Source organism: Opisthocomus hoazin, chromosome 7 (assembly GCF_030867145.1).
Source record: "Opisthocomus hoazin isolate bOpiHoa1 chromosome 7, bOpiHoa1.hap1, whole genome shotgun sequence".
Taxonomy (NCBI): domain Eukaryota; kingdom Metazoa; phylum Chordata; class Aves; order Opisthocomiformes; family Opisthocomidae; genus Opisthocomus; species Opisthocomus hoazin.
This window is the reverse complement of record NC_134420.1, coordinates 65224761-65248167: the sequence shown is the minus strand read 5'-3', so window position 1 is coordinate 65248167 and position 23407 is coordinate 65224761. Positions and strand designations below refer to the sequence as shown.

At 53.8% G+C, this 23407-nt stretch overlaps 1 protein-coding gene across 1 annotated transcript in view; it reads right to left on the bottom strand.

Annotated features, from left to right (window-relative positions):
* Positions 1-23407, bottom strand: part of LOC142362048 (disheveled-associated activator of morphogenesis 1-like) — a 32359-nt gene that overhangs the window by 3791 nt on the left and 5161 nt on the right. The window contains 8 exon segments of the mRNA XM_075427159.1: positions 479-539; positions 7059-7166; positions 7942-8110; positions 8317-8405; positions 10099-10205; positions 10993-11077; positions 15785-15888; positions 23201-23308. Coding sequence (XP_075283274.1) covers positions 479-539; positions 7059-7166; positions 7942-8110; positions 8317-8405; positions 10099-10205; positions 10993-11077; positions 15785-15888; positions 23201-23308 — 831 coding nt within the window.

Genomic DNA, 23407 nt, shown 5'->3' with positions numbered 1-23407 from the left:
ATCACCCCGTTTTACAATATCATGCCTGCAGCACACTTTTAAGGCTAAATCCTGAAGGAGAGACCATGGAAGCAGCATAATTTAGCAAGACAGCGAGTCCTTTGGGATACCTCCACCATTCCATCACCACTCCAGCCGGGCTGCAGAAACGCTCCCCAGCCCGAGCCCCAGCCCTCTGCGGTTTTACAGCCCTTGGCGCATCACAGGTCCTCCATGGGCATCATCACTAAACTTACTCAGCCTCCCTTGGCGTATTAGATATAAACCACGCACGTGCCTAACCTCATCGGGTAACTTCGGTGCCAACACAGCCCTGAGAGGACAGGCGCACGTGCAGGGCAGGAAGGAAAGACAAACAAATCTCCAGGATGTGAGATAACAGCAGCTCGGCTGGGAGCTCCCTTGCCTGCCTCCCTAAGGAGGGATGCCGTGGTGCTCGGAACCAGGCTGGTGTCTATGTGATTTAAATAATACTCACAGTCTCCACCGCTCTCAGGCCGCTCCTCAGAGTGTTTATTTCTTTCTCCAGCTCCGTCATGCTGTTGGAAATGGCAGGATGTTAATTTTCAGCCTTCCCCAGAAAATTCTACAGCTTTCCAACCAACTCGACCGTGTTTTTCCACTGTTTGCAGACCAGCATGTTCTGAGCAGCAAATTGGGCTGACAGCCTCTAAGCTAGGGTAGTCACCCATCTCAAAGTGGCTGCAGTTGCTTGCTTTAAAGCAAAGCACTTCTCTGTGTTTTTAATCAAGGGGACTGTGCAGGCTTAGCAAACTCAGCAGCCTCCAGATTGCTCCAAGCAAACGGAGAGCTCTGTCGGGCACAGATTTCTCTTCTTCTCTCAAGGGCCAGCAGAAGATAGGGTTGTTGCCCCACTGCACAGAGGACAATTTTTCAGGGAACTATGGTTAGGTGAATGCCATGCAAAGCATCCTTCCCAGCAGCAAGGTTTTCATGGAGGGAGACAACCCAAATATAGAGAAATAAAAATAAACCATCATGTCTGGCGCTGACTGTGTTTAGACAAGGCTCAAGCCCCTGATGAGCATTGAGTTCAAGTGCTTACGGGTTTCTACCACTACATCTGAGTGGAAGCTCTCTCACAAAGACTCGATGACCACAGGCTTGACGTCTTTCCAGGGGTGTCTGTCCTAGGGCTGGGGTCCCTGGACACGCTGACGTCAGGTCATGGGGCAAGCGTTCCTGGCAGGTTTCGTCTGGGAAAATGCAGTTTTGGGAGCCCAGTGCTCCAGCAGTTCATTACTAGCGGTGGGATTGACAGAGGCAGCAATTTTGTTTCGCAGCTGCAGGGCTGGGGGGAATTTAGGGTTTTCCAGAGCTTCAGAAACTTTTTGGTTTCACTCTAGATTGGACCAAACCCAAATATTACATATGGTGTCCAGTTTAGAGCAAAATGATAAAGTTGGGGGGTGGGGGGGGAAACCTCTGAGCAAACATTTTCTTTCCCATACACGTGTCTGTACAACAGCTGCAGATATACGAGCTTGGGAAAGCAGGAGCCTGCACCGGCGAGGGAGCGTGCCCTGCTCAAGCGTGTCCTTAGCCGATGCCTACGAGCGCAGCCGCCACACACTCCTCCTCGCACGCCAAGATTTGTCCTGTCGCTTTGTTTAGTCCCTATGGCTGACAATTATTTGACGTTTTCAACACGAGGATGCTTGCTTTGCACATTACAGATCTTCCGCGGGGAAGCCACTATTGCTGCAACTTTGGAACTTGAATGACCCTTGAGCTGCCATAAACTCTGTGCATATTTGCCATCCCCTCCCTAAAAAGGTGCGGTCTCAGGCCCTTTCCATGTCCATGGCTAACACGAACGCGTGCTGACTGCAGAGACGTGTGATCTTTGCTGTTTAGGTCCCCGAAGCTGCAAAGCCCGTAAGCTCCCGCTGAACTTTAAAACTGAAACAGAGCCTTATTGATTTCGGCGAAGCTACTGAAGGTGAAGGGTTCTGGAACAGAGGCTCGCGCCGAGGGACCCTTTCTCCGGTGGCAAAACCGCAGCGGCGAGGCGGCAAAAAGCGCCGAGAGAGAGAGAGAGAGAGAGAGAGGAGACCCCAGCCCCCCCCCCCCCGAGCGGGAAAGAGGGAGGTGCCAACGAGCGGCAGCTCTGACTCAGCGGGGGCGGAGTCGAGTGTGACAGCGGCCAAACCCCCTCACGGATCAGAGCAGCTCCCAGGGAGCGCGAGCGACCAGGAGCGCGGGCGAACAGAGGCGGCGCAGCAGCCCGGGAGCGGCGCGGCAGTTTGCGCGGCAGTTCGCGCAGGCAGGGCGAGCGGGGAAGGCGTCTGGCAGGGTACAGCCGCCCCTCCTGGCAACTCAAGTAGTGGGCATCGCTCTTCCAGGAGATATTCTAGCCATGGTTACCACCCGTGGTAAAGCTGTTGCTCGAAGGAGTGTGGGGACCCAGACGGAGGCCCCACGCAAAAACGCGGGTGTCCAGGTCTCTGGCTGCAGGGAGGGCCTGAGCCAGGCGCTCGTACCGGCGGACAGCAGAGACAACGGCTGTGTTCGGTGTGAGCAGGTGAATGACCTGCTCAGCCTGGTGGCAGAGCTGAAGGAGGAAGTGGAGAGGCTGAGGAGCATCCGGGAGTGTGAGAGGGAGATCGACTGGTGGGGCAGCACCCTGCCCTCCCTGAGGCAGAGGCAGCAGGAGGCGGCTCCACAGAAAGCAGAGAACCCCCTGCCCTCTTGCCACCGAGCAGAAAGAGGGGGCCTAAGAGATGGGGAGGAATGGAAACGGGTCCCTGCTCGGGGTGGCAAGCGAATCTCCCCCCGGCCTCCCTCACCTGCCCAGTTGCCCTTAAGCAACAGGTATGGGGCTCTGGAATGTGAGGGACTGGCCACAGAGGATGTGGGTGAAGGTGAGGCTCCATCCAGGGGGTTGCCTAGAACGAGTCAGACAGCCCCACGTATTACAACTGCCTCAACTAAGAAAAAAGGAGGGTCATTGTCATAGGTGATTCCCTTCTGAGGGGAACAGAGGGCCCGATCTGCCGACCGGACCCATCCCACAGGGAAGTCTGCTGCCTCCCTGGGGCCCGGGTTAGGGATGTTGCTAAGGAACTCCCTGGTCTGGTGCGGCCTACTGATTACTACCCCGTCTTGGTAATGCAGGTTGGCGGGGACGAGATCGCAGAAAGAAGTCCCAAGGCCATCAAAAGGGACTTCAGGGCACTGGGGCGACTGGTTGAGGGATCAGGGGCGCAGGTGGTCTTTTCCTCCATCCCATCAGTGGCAGGGAACAGCACTGAAAGGGGCAGGAAAACTCACCTGGTTAACAGGTGGCTCAGAGACTGGTGCCATCAGTCAAATTTTGGCTTCTTTGATCATGGGGAGGTGTACACAGCACCGGGCCTGCTGGCGACAGGTGGAACTCAGCTATCTCAAAGGGGAAAAGAATTCTTGGCCACGAGCTGGCGGGGCTCATTGAGAGGGCTTTAAACTAGGTTCGAAGGGGGAAGGGGACATCGCCCAGCTCACTAGGGACGAGCCCCGGCTTGGCATACCAAGGCCAGAGGTGAGATTGACAGCCCAGCTCAAGTGTGTTTACACCAATGCACGTCGCATGGGCAATAGACAGGAGGAGCTGGAAGCCATTATACAGCAGGACGGCTACGACTTTGTCGCCATCACAGAAACGTGGTGGGACAACTCGCATGACTGGCATGCTGTCATAGATGGCTACAGACTCTTTAGGAAAGACAGACCAACAAGGAGAGGTGGGGGAGTTGCTCTATATGTGAGGGAGCAAGTGGAATGCATTGAGCTTGGCCTGGGGGCAAATGAGGAACAAGTTGAAAGCTTGTGGGTTAGAATTAAGGGACAGGCTCATAAGGGTGACATTACGGTGGGTGTGTACTACAGGCCACCTGACCAGGAGGAGGAGGTTGATGAGGCCTTCTACAGGCAGCTGCAAGCAGCCTCACAGTCACAGGCCCTGGTTCTCATGGGGGACTTCAACCACCCTGACATCAGCTGGGAAGACCATACAGCTAGGCAGGTGCAATCCAGGAGGTTCCTACAGAGCATTGATGATAACTTTCTGATGCAAGTGGTGGAGCAACCAACAAGGAAAGGCGCGCTGCTGGACCTTGTGTTAACAAACAAGGAGGGACTGGTGGAGGATGTGAAGGTTGGAGGTAGACTCGGCTGCAGTGACCACGAAATGGTCGAGTTCAGGATCCTGCGTGGTAGAAGCAGGGTGATAAGCAGGATCAAAACCCTGGACCTCAGGAGGGCTGACTTTGCCCTGTTCAAGGAGCTACTGGGAGGAATCCCGTGGGCCAGGGCTCTCGAAGGCAGGGGGGTCCATGAGTGCTGGTCGCTCTTTAAACAACACTTCTTCCATGCACAGGAGCAATGCATCCCCCTGAGAAAGAAATCGAGCAAAGGAGGCAGGAGACCTGCATGGTTAAACAAGGAGCTTCTAGCAGAGATCAGGCAGAAGAGAAAGGTCCATGGAATGTGGAAAGAGGGGCAGGCCACTTGGGAAGAGTACAGAAACGTGGTGAGAGCATGCAGGGATGCGACGAGGAAGGCCAAGGCTCACCTGGAATTGAAGCTGGCAAGGGATGTCAAAAACAACAAGAAGGGCTTCTTCAACTACATCAGCAGCAAAAGGAAGGCTAGGGACAATGTGGGGCCGCTGCTGAATGAGGCGGGTGTCCTGGTGACGGAGGATGCGGAGAAGGCAGAGCTACTGAATGCCTTCTTTGCTTCAGTCTTCAGTGCTAAGACTGGCCCTCAGGAATCCCAGGCCCCGGAGGTAAGAGAAGAAGCCTACAAAGAGGATGACTTTCCCTTGGTCGAGGAGGACTGTGTGAGGGATCGCTTAAGCGATCTGGACGTCCACAAATCCATGGGCCCCGATGGAATTCACCCACGAGTGCTGAGAGAGCTGGCGGATGTCATTGCTGAGCCACTCTCCATCATCTTTGAGAGGTCCTGGAGGACAGGAGAGGTGCCCGAGGACTGGAGAAAGGCCAATGTCACTCCAATCTTCAAAAAGGGCAAGAAGGAGGACCCAGGGAACTACAGGCCGGTCAGCCTCACCTCCATCCCGGGAAAGGTGATGGAGCAGCTTATCCTGGAGGCCATCGTCAAGCAAGTGGAAGAAAAGAAGGTTATCAGGAGTAGTCAGCATGGATTCACCAAGGGGAAATCATGCCTGACCAATCTGATAGCTTTCTACGATGACATGACTGGCTGGGTAGACGAAGGGAGAGCCGTGGATGTTGTCTACCTTGACTTCAGCAAGGCTTTCGACACAGTCTCCCATGATATCCTCCTAGGGAAGCTGAGGAAGTGTGGGCTGGATGAGTGGTCGGTGAAGTGGATAGAGAACTGGCTGAATGGCAGAACTCAGAGGGTTGTCATCAGCGGCTCTGAGTCTAGTTGGAGGCTGGTAACAAGTGATGTCCCCCAGGGGTCAGTACTGGGCCCAGTCTTGTTGAACTTCTTCATCAACGACCTGGATGAAGAGTTAGAATGTACCCTCAGCAAGTTTGCTGATGACACCAAACTGGGAGGTGTGGTAGATACACCAGAAGGCTGTGCTGCCATTAAGCGTGACCTGGATAGGCTGGAAAGCTGGGCAGAGAGGAACCTGATGAGGTTCAACACAGGCAAACGCAGGGTCCTGCACCTGGGGAGGAACAACCTCATGCACCAGTACAGGCTTGGGACGGACCTGCTGGAGTGCAGCTCTGCGGAGAGGGACCTGGGTGTCCTGGTGGACGACGGGTTAACCATGAGCCAGCAGTGTGCCCTGGCTGCCAAGAAAGCCAATGGAATCCTGGGGTGCATCAAGAAGAGTGTGGCCAGCAGGACGAGGGAGGTTCTCCTTCCCCTCTACACTGCCCTAGTGAGGCCCCATCTGGAGTACTGTGTCCAGTTCTGGGCTCCCCACTTCAAAAAGATGAAGAGCTACTGGAGAGAGTCCAGCGGAGGGCTACAAGGATGATGAGGGGACTGGAACATGTGCCCTACGAGGAGAGGCTGAGAGAGCTGGGCTCGTTCAGCCTGAAGAAGAGAAGGCTGCGAGGGGACCTAATAAATGCTTATAAATATCTGAAGGGTGGGTGTCAGGAGGATGGGGCCAAGCTCTTTTCAGTGGTGCCCAGTGACAGGACAAGGGGCAATGGGCACAAACTGAGGCACAGGAAGTTCCGTCTGAACATGAGGAAGAGCTTCTTCCCTGGAACAGGCTGCCCAGGGAGGTTGTGGAGTCTCCTTCTCTGGAGATATTCAAGACCCGCCTGAACAAGGTCCTTTGCAGCCTGCTGTAGCTGACCCTGCTTCAGCAGGAGGGTTGGACTAGATGACCCACAGAGGTCCCTTCCAACCCCTACTATTCTGTGATTCTGTGATTTCAGAGGGACTTCAGCACATACTTGAGGGCTTTGCAGCTCAACAGCAGATTCCTCCTGCACTTAAAAGTTCAGCGTGTGTTTAAGGGCTTTGCTGAACGGGGGTCTCCGTTAGTAAAGAGATGGCAGCAGCCTGCTCCAAACAGGTCACCGGGCAGGGATTAAAAGCTCGTTGTAAACAGCAGAAGCTCCATGTTGGTGGTGGAACGAGGGGTCAGGCAGGACCCGGAGGTGTGTGACCCCCTCGCACCGCTGCCTGGTCCTGCCCGCGCTGCAGGCAAAGCCTCCCCGCCACACGCAGATAAACAGCTGCCCTTTATCTGCAGCCACACCACAACCGCTTCCTCCTGGATTACTTAACGTACCATTAGAAATTAATTAAATGCTTCTGCGGTGAGATAACAACAGGAAACGGCTGCTTCAAGCAGCTCTCCTCCCTCGCGGTCGGAGGCTCCCAGCCCTTTGCTGCGAGGGCTGAGATTTAAAGCCACCAGGTGATGTTTGTTTTTGCGTCCCGGGCAGCCCTCAGGCCAGCGTGGCCACAGCACAGGGCCCAGCCCGGCGGCCAGCATCCAGCCGGGATCACGAGCTGGGAAGGACAACACGGAAAAGCAAGGGGAGAGGCGCTCCCGGCACTCCCTAGGCACCAGGTAAACCCCTGCTTACTTGACTTTGGCTGCCTGCGGGATGTCTCGCAGCTCCTCGTGCAGGCGGAGGACTTTGGGGTATTTCTTTTCAACAACAGTGATGAGATAATGCAGAAGGGTGATGTTCCTAGGAGAGAGGAGCAGCGAGGTCAGTGTGGTGGTACCACGGGGAGCTGACAGCTCACTTGAAAACTCTGGTTAAATCCCAACCCTGGTAATGAACTATTTTGGGATTTCTGCAAGGATGCTGCTCGCTGCTCGCTGCCTGTCTGGGGACATGGGATGCGTCTCTCTCATGCACAGCCACAGCGTAGAGCAGCCTGGTCCCTGCAAGCAAGGGCCACCCACAGGAGGGACTCAGGGGAGGTGATCTGAGCATCACCACTGCTGTCCTCCGTTGTCTTTACTGATGGATGAGACCAGGCAGGTTTGAGACCTGACCCAGCTTCTCTCGCTCTGTGCACGGAGCTCGGTGGAGGAGAGTGAATCAGGTGATGGCTGCGGAAGCTTGGCGGGGGCTGCAGAGGGGGTTCCCATGGAGAGCAACCTGTGGGACCCCTCCTGCGGCCACTGCACCACAGCACAATGGCTCTTGGCTTCTCAAAGGGGGACAAAAGCATTTGGAGGATGATCCTCCCAATCAGCCTTGGCTGCCATCTAGCCAGCCCAGGAAGGAAAGCCCCCATCGATTCCTGTGCTGATCTGCACCTCAGCTTCCCTTTAAATCTGTCCTGCTCCAAAAATGGATGCTTGCATCATCGGATGTGACAGACGGGGCAGCAGGAGGGAGGGGACCATTCCCACCTACCCATGTCCCAAAAGGCAACACTAACGATCCCTCCATTCCCCCAGCATCCCAGGGCCCATGGACACTACCAAGGACGAGAGCAGGGGCTGCTCACTTGTCAATGCTGGACTTGGTGTCTGCGATCTTGTTGAGGCTGGAGATCTTAAACCCGAAGGCGTTGCCCCTCTGGCCTTTGTTCATGTAGTTCCCGAAGGCCAGGACCACTTCCAGCAGCTGCTGGAGGCTGCTGCTCTGCAGCACTGCCTTGGAGCCGGCACGGATGGCTGGAAGCAGAGAGGTGCGGGACGTTACCCCCTGCCCTGACAGCACACCGGGCCCTTGCAGCAACCCCATGGCCAAAGACTGGCCACCAGCTCCCTCCCTTCCCTGCATCACTGCAACCTCCACAGAGGGATGATGCTCTTCCTACGAACACTCCCTGTGCCAGCACAGAGCCCCTGAGCGACCTTAGGCAGGTCCGGTCACTTGCCTTCCACCTTGGGTTTGACTTCTGCAACTCTCTCTGCAAACTTCTTCTTGAAGTAGAGGGACTGCAGCCTTTGCTGATAATGGTTTATCCTGGACAAAAAAAAAAAGAGGTGCAGGTTGAGCGTTGCTTGCTCCAGGCGGAGCTCAGTTGCTCTGCTGCTCCCAGCTGTGTTTAAACGGTGATTAAAAAATAGTGATCACATTTCTCCCTGAAAGTATGCTGGGATTGGAAAAAATAACAGCTGTCCTGGGGTGGATCCAGGTGGGCTCCCAAACACATGCTTAAGCCTATCCCTAACTCAGCAGGTTCAACAAGTGCCTTTTTACACCCTATTGCTATGAACAAACAGCTCATTTACGACCACTCCTTAACCAAGACGCTGATGAGGTCTGCGCTCCCAACAGCTTTGTGATGAGCTGCGGCTGGACACAGACACACCAACTACCAACACTAACAAAACTGGACCTTCAGATCCCCAGAATGATGGCCGGGGCTGGAAAGCCACCAACACAGCCCAATCCAGCCCTTCCAAGGGCAAGTCAGGGACTGCTCTGCTCATGTCAGTTATATTTAGGCTAAACGAGATCTCACTTGTACGCAAATGGCAGTCTGATTTAAGTCATTTGGACCAAGCACTCACGGGAGACGTGCTCACAGACAAGGCCATGGGCTACGCTGCCGATCTGCTAATCAGAGGTGACAAAGACATCACACTCGGTTACAGACCACAGGGCAAATTAAAAAGCCATGCTGAAAATCAAAGAAAGTATTTGCATCGGCACGTTGTGCTTTCCAAAAGATGAAGGCACAGGAGCAACACTTGGGCGAGAGACTGCGAAGAAAGGTGACCTGCGATAGGGAAACTAATTCTGAGCATCTTCCAGGCCCGAGGGCTCAGGTCTGAACTTCACAGCTCCATCCTGCCTGTCTTTGACACTCAGCAACGACACGGTGCGTCGCCCCGGTGTTCACCGGCGCGTTTCTCAGGGAGGGCAGGAGCGTTTCTATTTCTGATCTCCCAGTACGATCTCAGATTAGAAAACTCACTGACTATGCAAGCAACTTGCTTGAAGTTCAGCTAATAAATTCAAAGAGCTCAATACTCAGTTGGATTTAAATAAGGAGCTTCAAGATTTCAAACCAGCACCTCTAGAGGATGTGCATGCAAAAGATAAGGTTATTCATCCCTGAAGACTTCTGAGCCTTAAATGATTGCTACCAGGAGCAGGAAGAAATGACATTTCCTTTCCATCTCATATATTCTCAGAAGCCCTAGGGACGAGTGAGGTGAGGAGTGGGACTCATCTACACAGTAGGGCAAAATTTACATACATCAGTCTTGAGTATTCATCAGGATATGTTCGTGTGAAGAGGAAAGGAGCATCGTGTTATCTTTCAGACAGCACTTCCCACCTGGGCCACAGTGCAGATGATGCAGTATTTCAGAGAGTTATGCCAGACTGAGCTTTTCTCCGCCAAATGAGAGGGGAAATGTGTTGGGACATCCCCTGGGAAGCCAGCATCTCTCTCCAGAGGATCTGTCTCCCCATCCCTCTCCTGGTCCATCTAGCTGCTGCTTGTCTGGGATGCAGAACCCTGATTTTAGGAGCACAGCATCACAAGTGATCCTTCTGGGTGGCAGCACCTTGCTTTGGCCCACTCATTTCTTGATATGAAAAACAGCAAGCAGGGCGTATTTCCCAAACAGGCTCCATGAAACAGCCAGCTCGCAACTAGCCTGTGCAGGCACTGGCCGAAACACACGTCTCCTGGGCCACCAACCTGCTCATTTCGAAGAGAAACCGGTCAGCCTTGGCCATGCGGTCCAGCTCATGCTTATGTTCTTCCAGGAGGTCAATGTCACCCTTTTCAGGAACAAACTTCAGGAGCTAAACAAGGGAAAGCACACTTGTGGACATGATGACCATGCACAGTTTTTCAGGAGCAAAACGGTGACTTACTTGCTTGAATTTACTCCCTTTTCAGCATGTATAAACCGTGACCAGGCACCCGTGAAATAAGTGTTATCGCTGTCCCCGTGACCTTCCTCCCATTACTCCATCACGTTAGTATCTCTTCCTTCTGCCCTGCCACCACTCTGGTTTTACAACAGATGTACTACGTCTGCTCCAAGGAGGTTTCGACACCAACTCTGCCAGAGGAGGTCTGAGGGACTCTCATTTGCGGCAACTCTGCCTACTTGCAGATGGAGATTGTGTGCAGTGAATCCTCCCATATCTCTGCTGAAAATGCCATTACCAGCTCAGCTTTAAGGACAGGTGAATAGAACGCTTCCAAAGGGATTCAGGGGGGGTGGAAAATGGGATTCCCTTTTTGAGGACTGCACAAACGCTGAACGAGCTTTCAAAAATAACCCCCACTGAGTATGAACTTCAAGCCACAGCCACAAAATGGGCAACTGGCCCAGCCTCAGGGTCCCAGGGCAGACCCGGGCACAGGCACGGCACATAGAGGCCATGCTGCTCCCACTGCCAATGCTCTGACCGAGCTGCTTTCCTGATGCTCCAGCCCACTTGGGTGCTTTTTCAACATACTGTTGGTAAATAATATGGGACCATGACACACTTCTCAAAGCCGTGGTTTGGTCCGGAATGCCCTGCACAGCGTGGTCTCAGCATGAGGAAACCACAGAGGAGAACAAGGCACGTTGCCCACCTGCTCCAGCATGTCTTTTGGGAGGTCCTCCTGCTCGTCCATCGTCAAAATGGCTCGTTTGATCTCCTCATTCGAGAGTTTCAGCCTGGGAGGTGGAGGGGGAAGGAGAGTTATTCCCAGCCCAGCAATCACGCAGGATTGAGGAGCATTTCCTACACACCCACGCGACACGAACAGCTTAAATCCTGGCCAGCAGCAGCATCACAGTTAACACAATACAGCGTGTTACGAAGAAGGATGTGTGAGAAACGCGGTAGGACCGTGCTCTGCCAAGGCAAACACAGAGCAGCCCTGGCCTTGCTGTGAACAGGGGGTCGAACCCCACCGGCCAATTCCCTCTCCCCACACTGCAGCTGCCATCCCCTATTTTATAGTACATTTTATAAGTTTTGTAAGTGCTGTGTTATACATGTATTAAAAATAAATGACTTCTATATGTAACTCTAGCCTGTAGCAAGGCTGCTGCTGCGATGCCAGCATCCCCGAAGGCCACGGGGCCAGCGAGGGTCCCGCTCCCCATCGGCAGCACAGCCCAGCCCGGGCTCAGGAGCGCAGCTCAGCACTGCTCCTGAGCCCACTGCCACAACCTCGAAGGAAAAGTTGCCCAATTTCTGCTGCTTTTCTTGGATTTGAACATTGTCTCCCCCACCCCTCCCAGCTGCCTTTGGCTGGAGTCTCTCTCTAGGAAGAAAGAGAAAGAAATCCAAATTTGGGAAATCCAAAATTTTCTCAGCATCCCAGGAAACCCATCAGTGGCGTTTTTGGGGGAAGTGGGGATTCAATGTGCTTCAAACTGTAACAGGATGGAAACCAGCCCCCCCTCCACTTCACATAACGGGAACTGAAGATGTAGCCTCAAATTGGAGCAGACATCGATTAGAGTTTAAGATGTCTGCAGCACTCCCCTCAACTTCTCCCTGCAAGGACTTTGATTGCAAAACCACACATATTTCTCTTCACATTTTTGCACTGCAGTTGATTAAATAATATAAATGCAAAAGAGAGAAACCCCAGAAACTCTTGCAATTCTGTCTGCCAACATCCTATGCCCTGCCCAGCTTGCAGTGATGGTTAAAGCCATTGCAGTTAAAAAAAAAAAAATCCCCTGTACTTGCATGCACAGAAAAGTTACACGGTTGAAAAGACCTGTTTGTGGGCTTTAAGGAAACCCATAGCCCCAGTCTCGGCAATCAGCGCTGCCAAGGGATGCTGAAACACTGGATGTGGCTGAAAGGAATGAGCTGAAACCAGAAACACACCCTACGGTACAATGTGAGACCTTGGAAGTCAACCTGATCAGCAGATCAAGAAGAAGATCGGGACCTGACTTGATCACTTTAAGTAATTAAACAAGGAGGGAATTTTTCATCCTGGCATCTCTTCAGGGAGCAGACTGAGACCGTGGAGCTGGCTGTTTGGAGATGAAACTAAAGCAGGAAGGGTGCTAGTCTCCAAGACCAAGGGCTTGGTTAAGCTTGAAACTTTTTGACCAAGACTGGAAGTGAAGGATTACCTTTATCGAGGCAGGTGGATCTTACAGACCTGGCAAATAAATACTTGTTCCTTATGAGCTCATGTTTCTCTTCCCTTACCCAGTTCTCTCTCACCTGCTGCTTGAGGAAGTCCCCCAGGAGAGGGCTTGTGAAAGAGGAGAGAGTTACAGTCTCACCTCAGCCAGGGGAAGAAGCTCAAAGGTTGCGCTGAGCAGTGCCCAGGACAATTGCTAGGGTCGCCCCACAAGGAGCAAGCCCAGGATCCATGGAAAATGTCCCCTCTGATGCTCGCATTGACGAGCAGCCACGTCCTGGGGACACCCTACCTGTCCTATACGAGGGCAGTGCCCAGGATGGACGCGACCTAAGGTGGGATATGAAGATGCAGGAGGACTCCTTTTACATCCAAGCAGCAACCCGAGAGCTCACACCGACGACAAATGTCGCATTGGTCCCCAACCCAGTGAAAAGCAGGCACCGGCTGGGTTTGGGCATTTAGGGGATCCCTGGGAGGCAAGAATGCTGCTGGGAGAAGGGGGCTGGTAGGCAGCCACCCCTCACCCAAAGCCAGAGCGAACACCTAAAGCGCGCGCTTTCCACCGTGATCATCTCCAGGAGGGTGGTAAAAGATGAGAGTGACTTTTTCAAGCCCTGCTCATTAAAAGCAAAGTCATTTCATTTGAGAAAAATGCTCCACGTTGCCTCACCGGAGAGAGGAATCAAACGAGCCATTCACCGCCAGCCCAGGTGGAAAGTGATGGAGCGAGGGCTTGATCTGCACCTTGCAGAAAGCAGCACTAAAAATACACATGCGTACACAAGGAGCAAAAGCAAGGACGTGGTGGGTTCACGAAGGAAAACCAAATAATGTGCTAACATCGGCAAAGCATTCTCCAAAGAAACAAGGACAAAAAAGCAAGTGTTAAAAAATAGTCTTGTGCTGCATTACAAGCCGGAGGAAAATCCAGTGATCTCACTGCGCAGTAATTTCTCCCAAAGCAAGGGAAGCAGGCAAAAAAATAAATCTACAGAGAGAGATAAAGTATCTCGCTGGCTGTAATCTTTCCACGCTGCAAGCCAGACAATGCCTGGTGAGCTTACATTTGTACATATCTGGGCTAAATCAGGGACCAAGCTTGCAGGTCCTTTCGCATGCGAAAGTCTGCTCGTCCCTGTGGCGGCTGCATGAGCGAGGCAGGAGAGCAGCAGCCCGGCTGCAGCGAGCCACCCTGCGAGACCAGTCCCTTTGCAACACCGGGACCAGGGACCTGCTGCTCTGCCCAGCTTAGGGATGGGCAGCTGGGGCGGCCAGAGGCGAAAGGGTTTGCCCAGGGTCACACGGAGTCCGCTGGAGATGCAGCGGCTGGACTGGAGCCCACCAGGAGGATGCTTGGGCTTCAGCCCGACACTGCTCTTCCTTTTAACCACTTGGCATCATGAGTAAATCGCCCAAGGGGATTTTGGGGGGGTAAGCTCGATGGTGGTCCCTTGCCCATTTCTGCAAGGGATGGAGCAGACTTGGTCCCTCCACCCGTGCATCCCCGGGATGAACCCCAAAGCACCTCCAAAGCAGCAGCTGGCACAAGCCACTGCTCCCCCAGAGCCGCTCATCCCCGCGGGCCCTGATGCTGTGGGACGTGCCTGGGAAAAGCCGTACGAGAGTCCTGGGGACCACGCTGCAGGGCAGGTCTGATCCCCCTTCTCCCCTAGGAAAGGACCCAAAGGGGAGGACAGACAGGCAGCAGCCTCTGTCACGCCCTTCCTTTGGGATTAGTTACTGGCGACTCATTTCCAGCCATCACTTTCTTGGAAGAGAAAGGTTTGCTGGTGAGATGAAATCAAGACCTTTATTTAGCAAGACACAGAAGATGCCTTTGAAGTGAAGTGTTTGGGTAGCTCCCTTTTCCATTGCAGGGGCTATTTGTGTGCTTAGCTTTCAATCATACACTTAAACCTCTGGCTCCATTACACCTAAACCCACTCTGACTGTGCTCAGCCTAAGTACAGGGGGGAGCAGCCCAGCCAGTGCCCTGAGCCCCATCGCTTTACTTGCTAATAGCTGACTGCCACAGATCTACTCATTTGCCTGCTGCTTTAAACTCCACTTTCATCGTCATCCTTTTTATTTGGACTGCTAGAAAGTACGAAAATCCCCAGAAGCAACCCAGAGCAGAGACAGCCACAAACACAGCTATTTTACCACCAAACGCTGCGGCACATGGCTCGCTGCACCCATTGCTCCCGCTGCCTACGGGGCTGAGGACCACCTCTGTGAGAGACTGGAGAAGCACTGGGGACTGCCAGTTACCCACCCAGAGGGGTTTTTTTGCAGACATCGGCCTCTGCACGCTTTCTAGGGAAGGAAACCAGCCGGGCTGCCGACGCAGAGTCCGGGAAAACACAGAAATTGGGTGCTGCAGCTGCAAGCCCAACTTGCCAGCGATGCTGCTCCAGCCCAGCTGGACCTGAGTGGCACAAAAGCTTCTGTGCTTCCAGGCAGCAGAGCGAATATTTCTGAATGGAACTATATTTTACTGCTGTTGGATTATTTCTTTTCTGGGTGAGTCAGAAATAAGTGGCATTTTCTGCAGCTGTTTGTTTGGTTTTTTTTTCCAAGTAGCTGCGCTGATGGTTGATCCTTTCAGAGCGCTGCAGCCTGGCTTCTCCCTTCTCAGAAGTCAGTCTTATTGGTGTAGTTTATCTTGCCAAAAAAGGCCCTTTTTATCCTCTTGGCAGCAGTCTGGGGATTGGATTAAATGGCTGGTAGCAGTGCTGAGCCCGCCTGCCAAGGCTGTCACCCCAGCGGGGCTGGGCAGCTGGAAGCTGGGGACATCCCCATCCCGAAATCCAGATGCAGCACAGGACACCCGCGCGGGCAGCCAGGCCCTGGCCGAATTATGCTGCCGCTCCCCCACCCCGCGACACCCAGTGCTCTCCCCAGCCTAACCGAGACTCTCTTCAGCTGCCACCAAAGAGCAAACAAAAGCCAGGCTGAGGAAGATAAGAGGTGAAATCAACCCCCCTCCCATCCCCTGTACAGACTCACCGGGTACCCCAGCCCCTCTGGGACTCCCCAGGGACACCGAATCGCCACGTACCCAGTTAACCTCATCCCCCCGCTCCGTGCCAGCCCGCCATGAACGGTGTAAGGCTATAGCTGGGTTCAGGTGTCACCGGCTCTCCCCCCACGCTGGCTCCCATCATTAACCCCCCTCCCCAGGATGAGGAGCACCCGCCAGCCCCGGGCAGGTATCAGGCAACCCCCCACTCGCCAGAGGGTGAGCAGGCATTAACCATACCTGGACAGGAGGATATTGTAATTCTGAGCTCTCTGGCTGTCTATGACCGAAAGCTCCTTGACTTTATGCCGGGAACTCAAGGTGCCATCGATAACATCTTCCTTCTACAAAAAACACAAGGGGGAAAAAACAAAAAAGCAAGCCTGAAGAAAAGTCGTGGAGAAGCAAAGACAGTTAGTACTCTCAGCACATCGCAGCGTGACACGCAGCGGGCCCCCATTAATCAGAAGTGTCACCATGGGTTACGGGTAAAACCCATCGCCTGTAACTTAAACACAGTAAGTCATTTCATAAACCAGAGCTGGCTTTGAAGCCACTGGTTAGAAACGTAAATATTTTCTCAGACAGGGAAGATTTAAGAATCTACAAACACACAGGCGCTGCTGAATAAATAAAGCTGAGCTTTCTTAGCATACATATTTGTGATACTTCATTAAATCCTCGCATGAAGTATTTCATTGCAGGCTGCTGCAGACACTCAGCATCACTCTTGTTCTTCAGCCCTGCTCCAAACATCTGCAGTCGCCCTTCACGCATCAGTCCTCCCGAGCAAGTGAGCCAACACAAGCTACCAGACTTGCAAACGCAAACTGCAGCGGTTGCTGCTCTTTCAGGGAAATTCTCCCAAAATAAGGGATTTCACAGTAGGAATCGGTGTGGCATGAGCACCTACAGCTCCTAAGCAGCTTAAGCATATTACATTCAAAAAAATAACAATATACCACATTGCGGCTGCAGGCAAATAGGCAGATCAACATAACGGCAATTTCGCAGTGCTGCCCAAGGGGTTCACGTTGCCCCTGGTTTTAATTTACCATACTGCATGTTTCAGTGAGGTTAATCAATTAAAAGCCAGCTATTCAATCCTTCTGGATGGAACACAGCTTGGAGCGGCAAGGTCCCACGCGCTATAGATCCACACTAGGAAACCTGGCACACAGCCACTGCACGGGTGGAGAGGGAGCACAGAAATTCCCATTTTTTTTACTCTTTTTCGTGTTTGAATAAAAAAAAAGAGCAGCTATAAGAAGCGGGAAGCTGCCGGGACAGGTGGTGTGGAGTGAAGGCAGTGGCAGGTGAAGGAAGGTGAGCCCCAAGTCACCTACCACCAGCTGCCCCTCTTGCGTGCCTTGCCTGCTCTGACTGCGATGAAACAGAGAGCTTCAACCCATACGTATGAGTTGATTTATTTCCATCTTTTGAAAAGTGAAAATGCTCAGGGGTAGGAGCTTCTCTGTGCCAAACTGCATCTGAAAATTCCACCCCTGGGCTTAGACGTTGGCTTCGACGTCCGACCAGACAGCAGAGAGGGCAGTTTGGTACTGACCAGCCTCGCCAGTGCCAGCTTTCAAGCTGTTCCTCGTGGTGATCTTCGTACCTCTCTGATCCAAGCCCCCCTTGGCCGCACGCTAACCCCCCGCAGCACCGCACTGCACGTCCCCCGTATCCCCAGCCCCACGCTCGCCCTGCCCTCGCCGCTCGCAGGCGCCGGGCTCCTGCAGATGCTCGCTTACCTGTCTGGAGTTACTTTTTACAAAGAAGTCCTACGGCCAGAGCAGAAGCATGGGAAAAAGGCAGTAAAAACACATGCAGTTCAGTGTTCTCAGTGAAACCAAAAGGAGTCAAAGCACAGCCAAGGGGAGGGTGCAGCACGGGGGGCTCGGCAGCACGGGGAGGCACTCGGGGTCTGCCAGCGCCGAAATAGGGGGGATGCACATGAAAACGTGGGGAGGATTAAACGGAGGTGCAGGAAGGGGAGGGTTGGCAGGAGAGGGAGAGGTGGCTGCATCGATGGATCAGGCCAAGGTGTTGCTGCAGGAGGAGGGGACATGGGACGAGGTGGGAGGACGCTGGCCAAGCCCTGCCACTGCTCTGCATGAAAGTCGGCGAGCGCTGGCCCAAGGGCCATGCCGGGGAGGAAAAATTGCTAGCTTTTGCGAATCCAAGAGACTGAAATGCCAGTGCGATTGCCAGGAAAAACAGGGCTTTCAAGTGGAAATAACAAGAGGCTCATCCCAGAGCAAATCTGGCCGCAGCAAAACTTTACCATTTGCCACGGCAACATGTTTCTCCTTGACTTCTCCTCCGACAGGGACAACCCCCCTTCTCCAGGGCTCGGTAGCCTGGCCAAATGCCACCCCGATGCCCCACCAGCGCCGCGCTCCTCCAAAAACCTGGCTGTCCTGCCGGGCTCCCCGCACCAGGCTGGCAGCACGTGCAGCAAAGCTGGCACCACACACGTGTGCACACACACACACTTTCCCTGGGTGGCATCTTTTTTTTTTTCTAGACTCAACAGACCATCCTGCACCTCCGTGATGGGGAAGGAGACTTCAAAGTTGCAAAAATGGTTCAGTTTCTAGGGGTTTTTTTTCTAAAAAAAGAAGGCAGGCAGTAAGCGGAGGGGGTAGATGGGTCCAAATGCAGCTGGTTTACAAGAGTGCTTCCCTCCAACCCCTCCGTGCTGACATGAGCAGGGACATCCACATCTAGACCGGGTTGCTCAGAGCCCCGTCCAACCTGGCCTTGAATGTTTCCAGGGATGGGGCCTCCACTACCTCTCTGGGCAACCCGTTCCAGTGTTTCACCACCTTTATGGTAAAAAATTTCTTCCTTATATCTAGTCTAAATCCACCCTCCCTTAGTTTAAAGCCATTACTCCTTGTCCCATCGCAACAAGTCCTGCTGAAAATATTTTCCCCATCTTTCCTATAGGCTCCCTTCATTTACTGAAAGGCTGCTCTAAGGTCTCCCCGCAGCCTTCTCTTCCCCAGGCTGAACAGCCCCAACTCTCTCAGCCTTTCCTCACAGCAGAGGGGTTCCAGCCCTTGGAACATCTTTATGGCCTTCTCTGGCCCCACTCCAACAGCTCCATGTCCTTCTTGTGCTGAGGGCTCCAGAGCTGGACGCAGGACTCCTGGTGGGGTCTGTCCAGAGCGGAGCAGAGGGGCAGAAGACCCTCCCTTGCCCTGCTGCCCACACTGCTGGGGGTGTAGCCCAGGCCACGGCTGGCCTTCTGGGCTGCGAGCGCACATTGGTGGCTCATGTCCAGCTTTTCATCCCCCAGTGCCCCCAAGTCCTTCTCGGCAGGGCTGCTCTCAAGCCCTTCATCCCCCAGCCTGTGCTGATAGCGGGGGTTGCCCCAACCCAGATGCAGGACCTTGCACTGTGCCTTGTTGAACCTCATGAGGTTCACACAGGCCCACTGCTCGAGCTTGTCCAGGTCCCTCTGGATGGCACTGTGTCCTTCTGGTGTGTCAACATGCCTGCTTTGAGCTGGTCATGCCCAAACACAGCCCCATCACTGCTGCCTTTTTAAAGGAAACCTTGTTTACGCAGGTTTTCCCCTGACCAGCTGCCGAGGCTGGATCAGCCCAGGACCCACACGTGGCTCTGGGCAGGAGGATGCGAAAGAGCTTCATTAGATGCCACCGAACACCCGAGGCTGCGGGACCAGCACCCGGCGGGGCCTGAGCTGTGCCATCCACAAGCCTCGTGGCTAAAACCCAACGCATCAGGCTTTCCCTGAGCCCACAGAAATGCTGCAGCCATGAAGCAGAACACGACGTGCCAGAAGGCAAAGAAACGTCAGCCTAGAAAAGGAGCGACCGAGCCTTTCTTTGGCAGAGGGATGGGTGCCCATGGGGTGCAGGGTGGGCCCTGGTGCGGCGCTGGGCCAAGCGGTTCCCTGAGGCAGCGTCGCACCCGTCCGTGTAGAAACACGTGTGGAAGAGCTCCCCAGGAGCAGAGCTCCGGCAATGCCACCACACTGGGGGCTTTGCAAGGCAAGGGGGACCTGCAGACCCTGCATAAGGACACCCAAGCTGCCACTGCTGTATTTCAGGCAGGTTAAATGAAAAACTGTACGATTTAGCTGGACGTGAGGCTGCTGCAAAGGCAGAATTAACTCCGTGGATCAGTCAAGGTTGTAAAGGATCGGTGTTGTATCAAGCAGCCTCTTCCCAGCAGGCTCCTTCATGGGACAGGCACAAAGCACACATACAAGGTTGCACTAGGGGAGGTTTAGATTGGATATTAGGAAAAATTTCTTCACCGAAAGGGTTCTCAAGCATTGGAACAGGCTGCTCAGGGAAGTGGTGGAGTCACCATCCCTGGAGGTAATTAAAAGACGTGTAGATATGGCGCTTAGGGACATGGTTTAGTGATGGACTTGGCAGAGTTAGGTTTACGGTTGGACTCGATGATCTTAAAGGTCTTTTCCAACCTAAATGATTCTATGATTCTTGTTTATTTAACTAGTCCTTAATTGGGAAGCCCTCCTTCCGTCCCAATGCTCAGACCTGCCCCACGATGCTCAGGCTTGCCCCACGCTGCTGGAGAGGAGAAGGACGTGGTGGTCCTCCTGCAGTCTCCTGCTCCAGGGGAGGGAGGGCTCCCCACGCATTCAGGCAGAAAAAAGGCTCATTACAAAAACTCTCCCTCTCTGCCTCAAAGCAGCCTCATGTCTGCCCCTTTCCCTCGCGTGAACCGCGATTAGCCTCTGCTGCAGGATGGTGGTGTAAGAAGAAGTAGCTTTAAATCTGCTGTCACCGTCCCCACCAACATTCCCCCCTCCCGTTGCCCCTGGCCCTGCGCAGGTCACTCTCGCTTGCACGGAGGAGCTGGAGGCTTTTCTTCTTTCATCCTTTTTTGGCAGATGAATTCTCTCCCAGCTCACTGCTAAGCCCCTGGTTCAACAACATGTGTTTTTTCCACTTGGCCCCGGCTCTTTCACATCACTCACCACTGTGGGACCTGTCAGGACTGCACTGGCTGTGTCACTGCCACTTATCAGCATCACTCCCAGCCTCTTCCCCTTGCAGGCTCTCAAAACATCTCCAGTGGAGATGCAGAACCCTGCGTAGCACATCTAAGCCCCCATGGCCCTAGACTTGCTTTTCTCCATCACCGCATGCACGTCCTTAAGCAGCTACCCCCAGTCCTGCTGCATCCTCACGCCACAGCCTGAAACACAGAGCTCCTGGCGGTTTTTCTGTTATATCTTGCAAGACTGGTAAATGCTGGTATTATGCACCAGCTGAGCCCTTCTCTGCAGACAGGGACATCTGCAGAGCCTCGGCAGGGAGTACAGGGCGGATACGGGCTCTGGTGACAGCTCAGGGCAGGGATGCTCCCAGGCTGAGCCCCAGGAAGCCCAGAGGGTTCCTGTCCTCCCCGCGGAGAAAGGGCCTTTCCCGAGAGCTGCAGAGCTCCCCTTGCAGCCTGCGTTTGCATCCCAGCCTGTGACGTGGGAAAAGCGTTTAAAGAGATGCTTAAAATTTAGTACATCATTAAGTCTCAGCTCTGTGCACTACTTAGGGATTCCCAGGCACGGTAGCAATAAAAATAACCAAGTCCCATCAACAGCAGCCCCGCAACAGCTACTCGTGGCGGGGCTGAGAGCTCTCTGCACCACACACACCTCTGCATGCTGCCTTTGAACCTTGCTGGGACCTTGTCCACGGCGATGTATCACCCGGCCAAGCAGTTGCGGAGCCCTGGTTTGCTCAGGCCATGGGCAGAAAGGCAGTCCCCAACGTCCCACACTGTGTCTGAGGATCACCAAGGAAGTGACTTTCAGCCAAGGGCTTAAGACAGGGAGCAGCAAGGAGAAATCCTTGCTCCTCCCCTGCTTGCTCACGACAGAAACCACCTTTCGCTAGAGCTCGAAAACAGTGGGAGTTATTAAGGCACTAGTTCATCCTCCTTCCCCGCAGGGACAGGCCATTGGCATGGAGTGACCCAAGCCCCACACCGAGCGCGAAGTGCCCCATGGTGCGTGTATTACCCCAAGGAGCGTGTCTAACCCTGCACGCACAGAAGCTCTCTGCAGAGCCGTGCTGCCAGCCATGCCGGGGCACGCAGCCAGGCACCCCCTCCCCACGCTGGGACTGCGAGCTGGGGCACCCTGGGGACTCACAGGTGAGCAATCACACGCCCTTCGGTCCAGGCAGATATGTCCCACCACTCAACTCACACAAAACTGTGCTACGGTGAAGTCTGGGTGAGCCACAAGGACCTTGTGCACCATGCTCCCAAGGGTGCCTCCAGCCCCAGCAGCATCTCACGGGTGGGATTTCACCTCCCCTTTAGCAATCTCCCTTCTGCTTCTTCTGCCAGTCCCATCCCGGTCCCTGGCTCCCACGTTCAGCTCCCTTTTGGTCCTCATCTCATCTGGGGCGAAAGCCCATGTCACAGGTCTCCTTGCAGCATCTCCCTCTTCTTGCTGGCCCTGAACCTAACCAGCTGCTTCACTCAGCAGGACCTCGGCCAAGCCAAATTATTTTTAAATTCCTGCCTGGCAATAATCCACAGCACACCAGGTGATTCATGGACTCAGACAGGCAAGCCAGAGGGCACACCGTCCTGCCGACACACCAGGTTTCCATTCTTGCTGCCCTTCCATTTCCATCTCGTCTTCAGATGTGCCCTTCAGGAGGCATGAGTCAAGCTCCAAAAATGCCAGGGTAAAACCCAGGGTCACCTATTCCCGAAACACACTTGGGGCAGCACATACCTCTGGTGGGTACTCTTGATATTTGCCCTGCTCTAATCCACCCTGATCTTTCCCTCAATTAGCCTCAAGAAGAGATTAAACCCTCACGTTGCCTAAGGAGCTTATGCGTCAGGTCCACTCCTTCCCGGCACTGTCCCTCCGCCCGAGCCTGGCAAGGGCAGCACAAGCTGCTCTCTCCTCCCAGAAATTCAGCCAGACGTTCAGCACGTGACCACGACTTTTTCAGCCTCTCTCCTTGCTTTTTCTCCTGCTTTCTTGAAAAACTCATTGCTTTTGCCCATCGTGGTCCTGCCTGTCCAATTTTCTTTGTGTGCTTTGATGGCTTCCAAACTGGGGCCATATTGCTTGAGCAGCAGATTAAAAAGCAGAGACTTTTGCTTGCAGTGTCGTTATTTTGGTTTGGGATTTGCTTTTTTGTTCAAAGCTCGCATTTTGCTCTGGACTCACTACAAAAACAAAAGAAGAGATCCACCCATGGTAGAGGTGGGCAAAACTTAGCCCTTCTTGGCTAGAGAGGGACAGAAATTTTCTACCCAATACGGAGACACGAAGCAGTGGCTGTTACAAGTGATCCAAAAATGTTACCCAACCATGGCCACATCTGGGGGATATTTAAACACATTCCCAGTCGCTTTTTTTTGTTGTTGTGTTTTTGGTGATTCCTCTTCACGACACACGCGGTCAGGTGCGTGGGCACACCGAGCCGTGAACGGCCGCTTCAACGCAACGGCACCAGCATGCGGGTGAGAGGACAAAGCGGATGGAGCCGATCTGGCAAACACGGCATCGGTATGAAATAATGACGGGAGATGTGTTTCGAGACCACAAGTGAAACCGCACAACCTCGTAACAGCAGCGCCTTTCCCAGATGCCCATGCATGCCCCGGGCCAGCCGTTACCTGCTGTCTTTGGTAGGCAGAGAACGTCCTTTCCAGGTCTTCGAGGTCCAGGATTTTGAACACTTTTGTATCATCTATGTCGGCCCACACGGTGCCTGCCAGCTTGTTCTGCAAGACAGTGGGAGGATTGCAGGTTAGGGGTCCCCTGTCCACCTGTCCCTGTGGCACTGGGTGGCCGTCTGGCACCTCTGGTTTCACTGCCTGAAT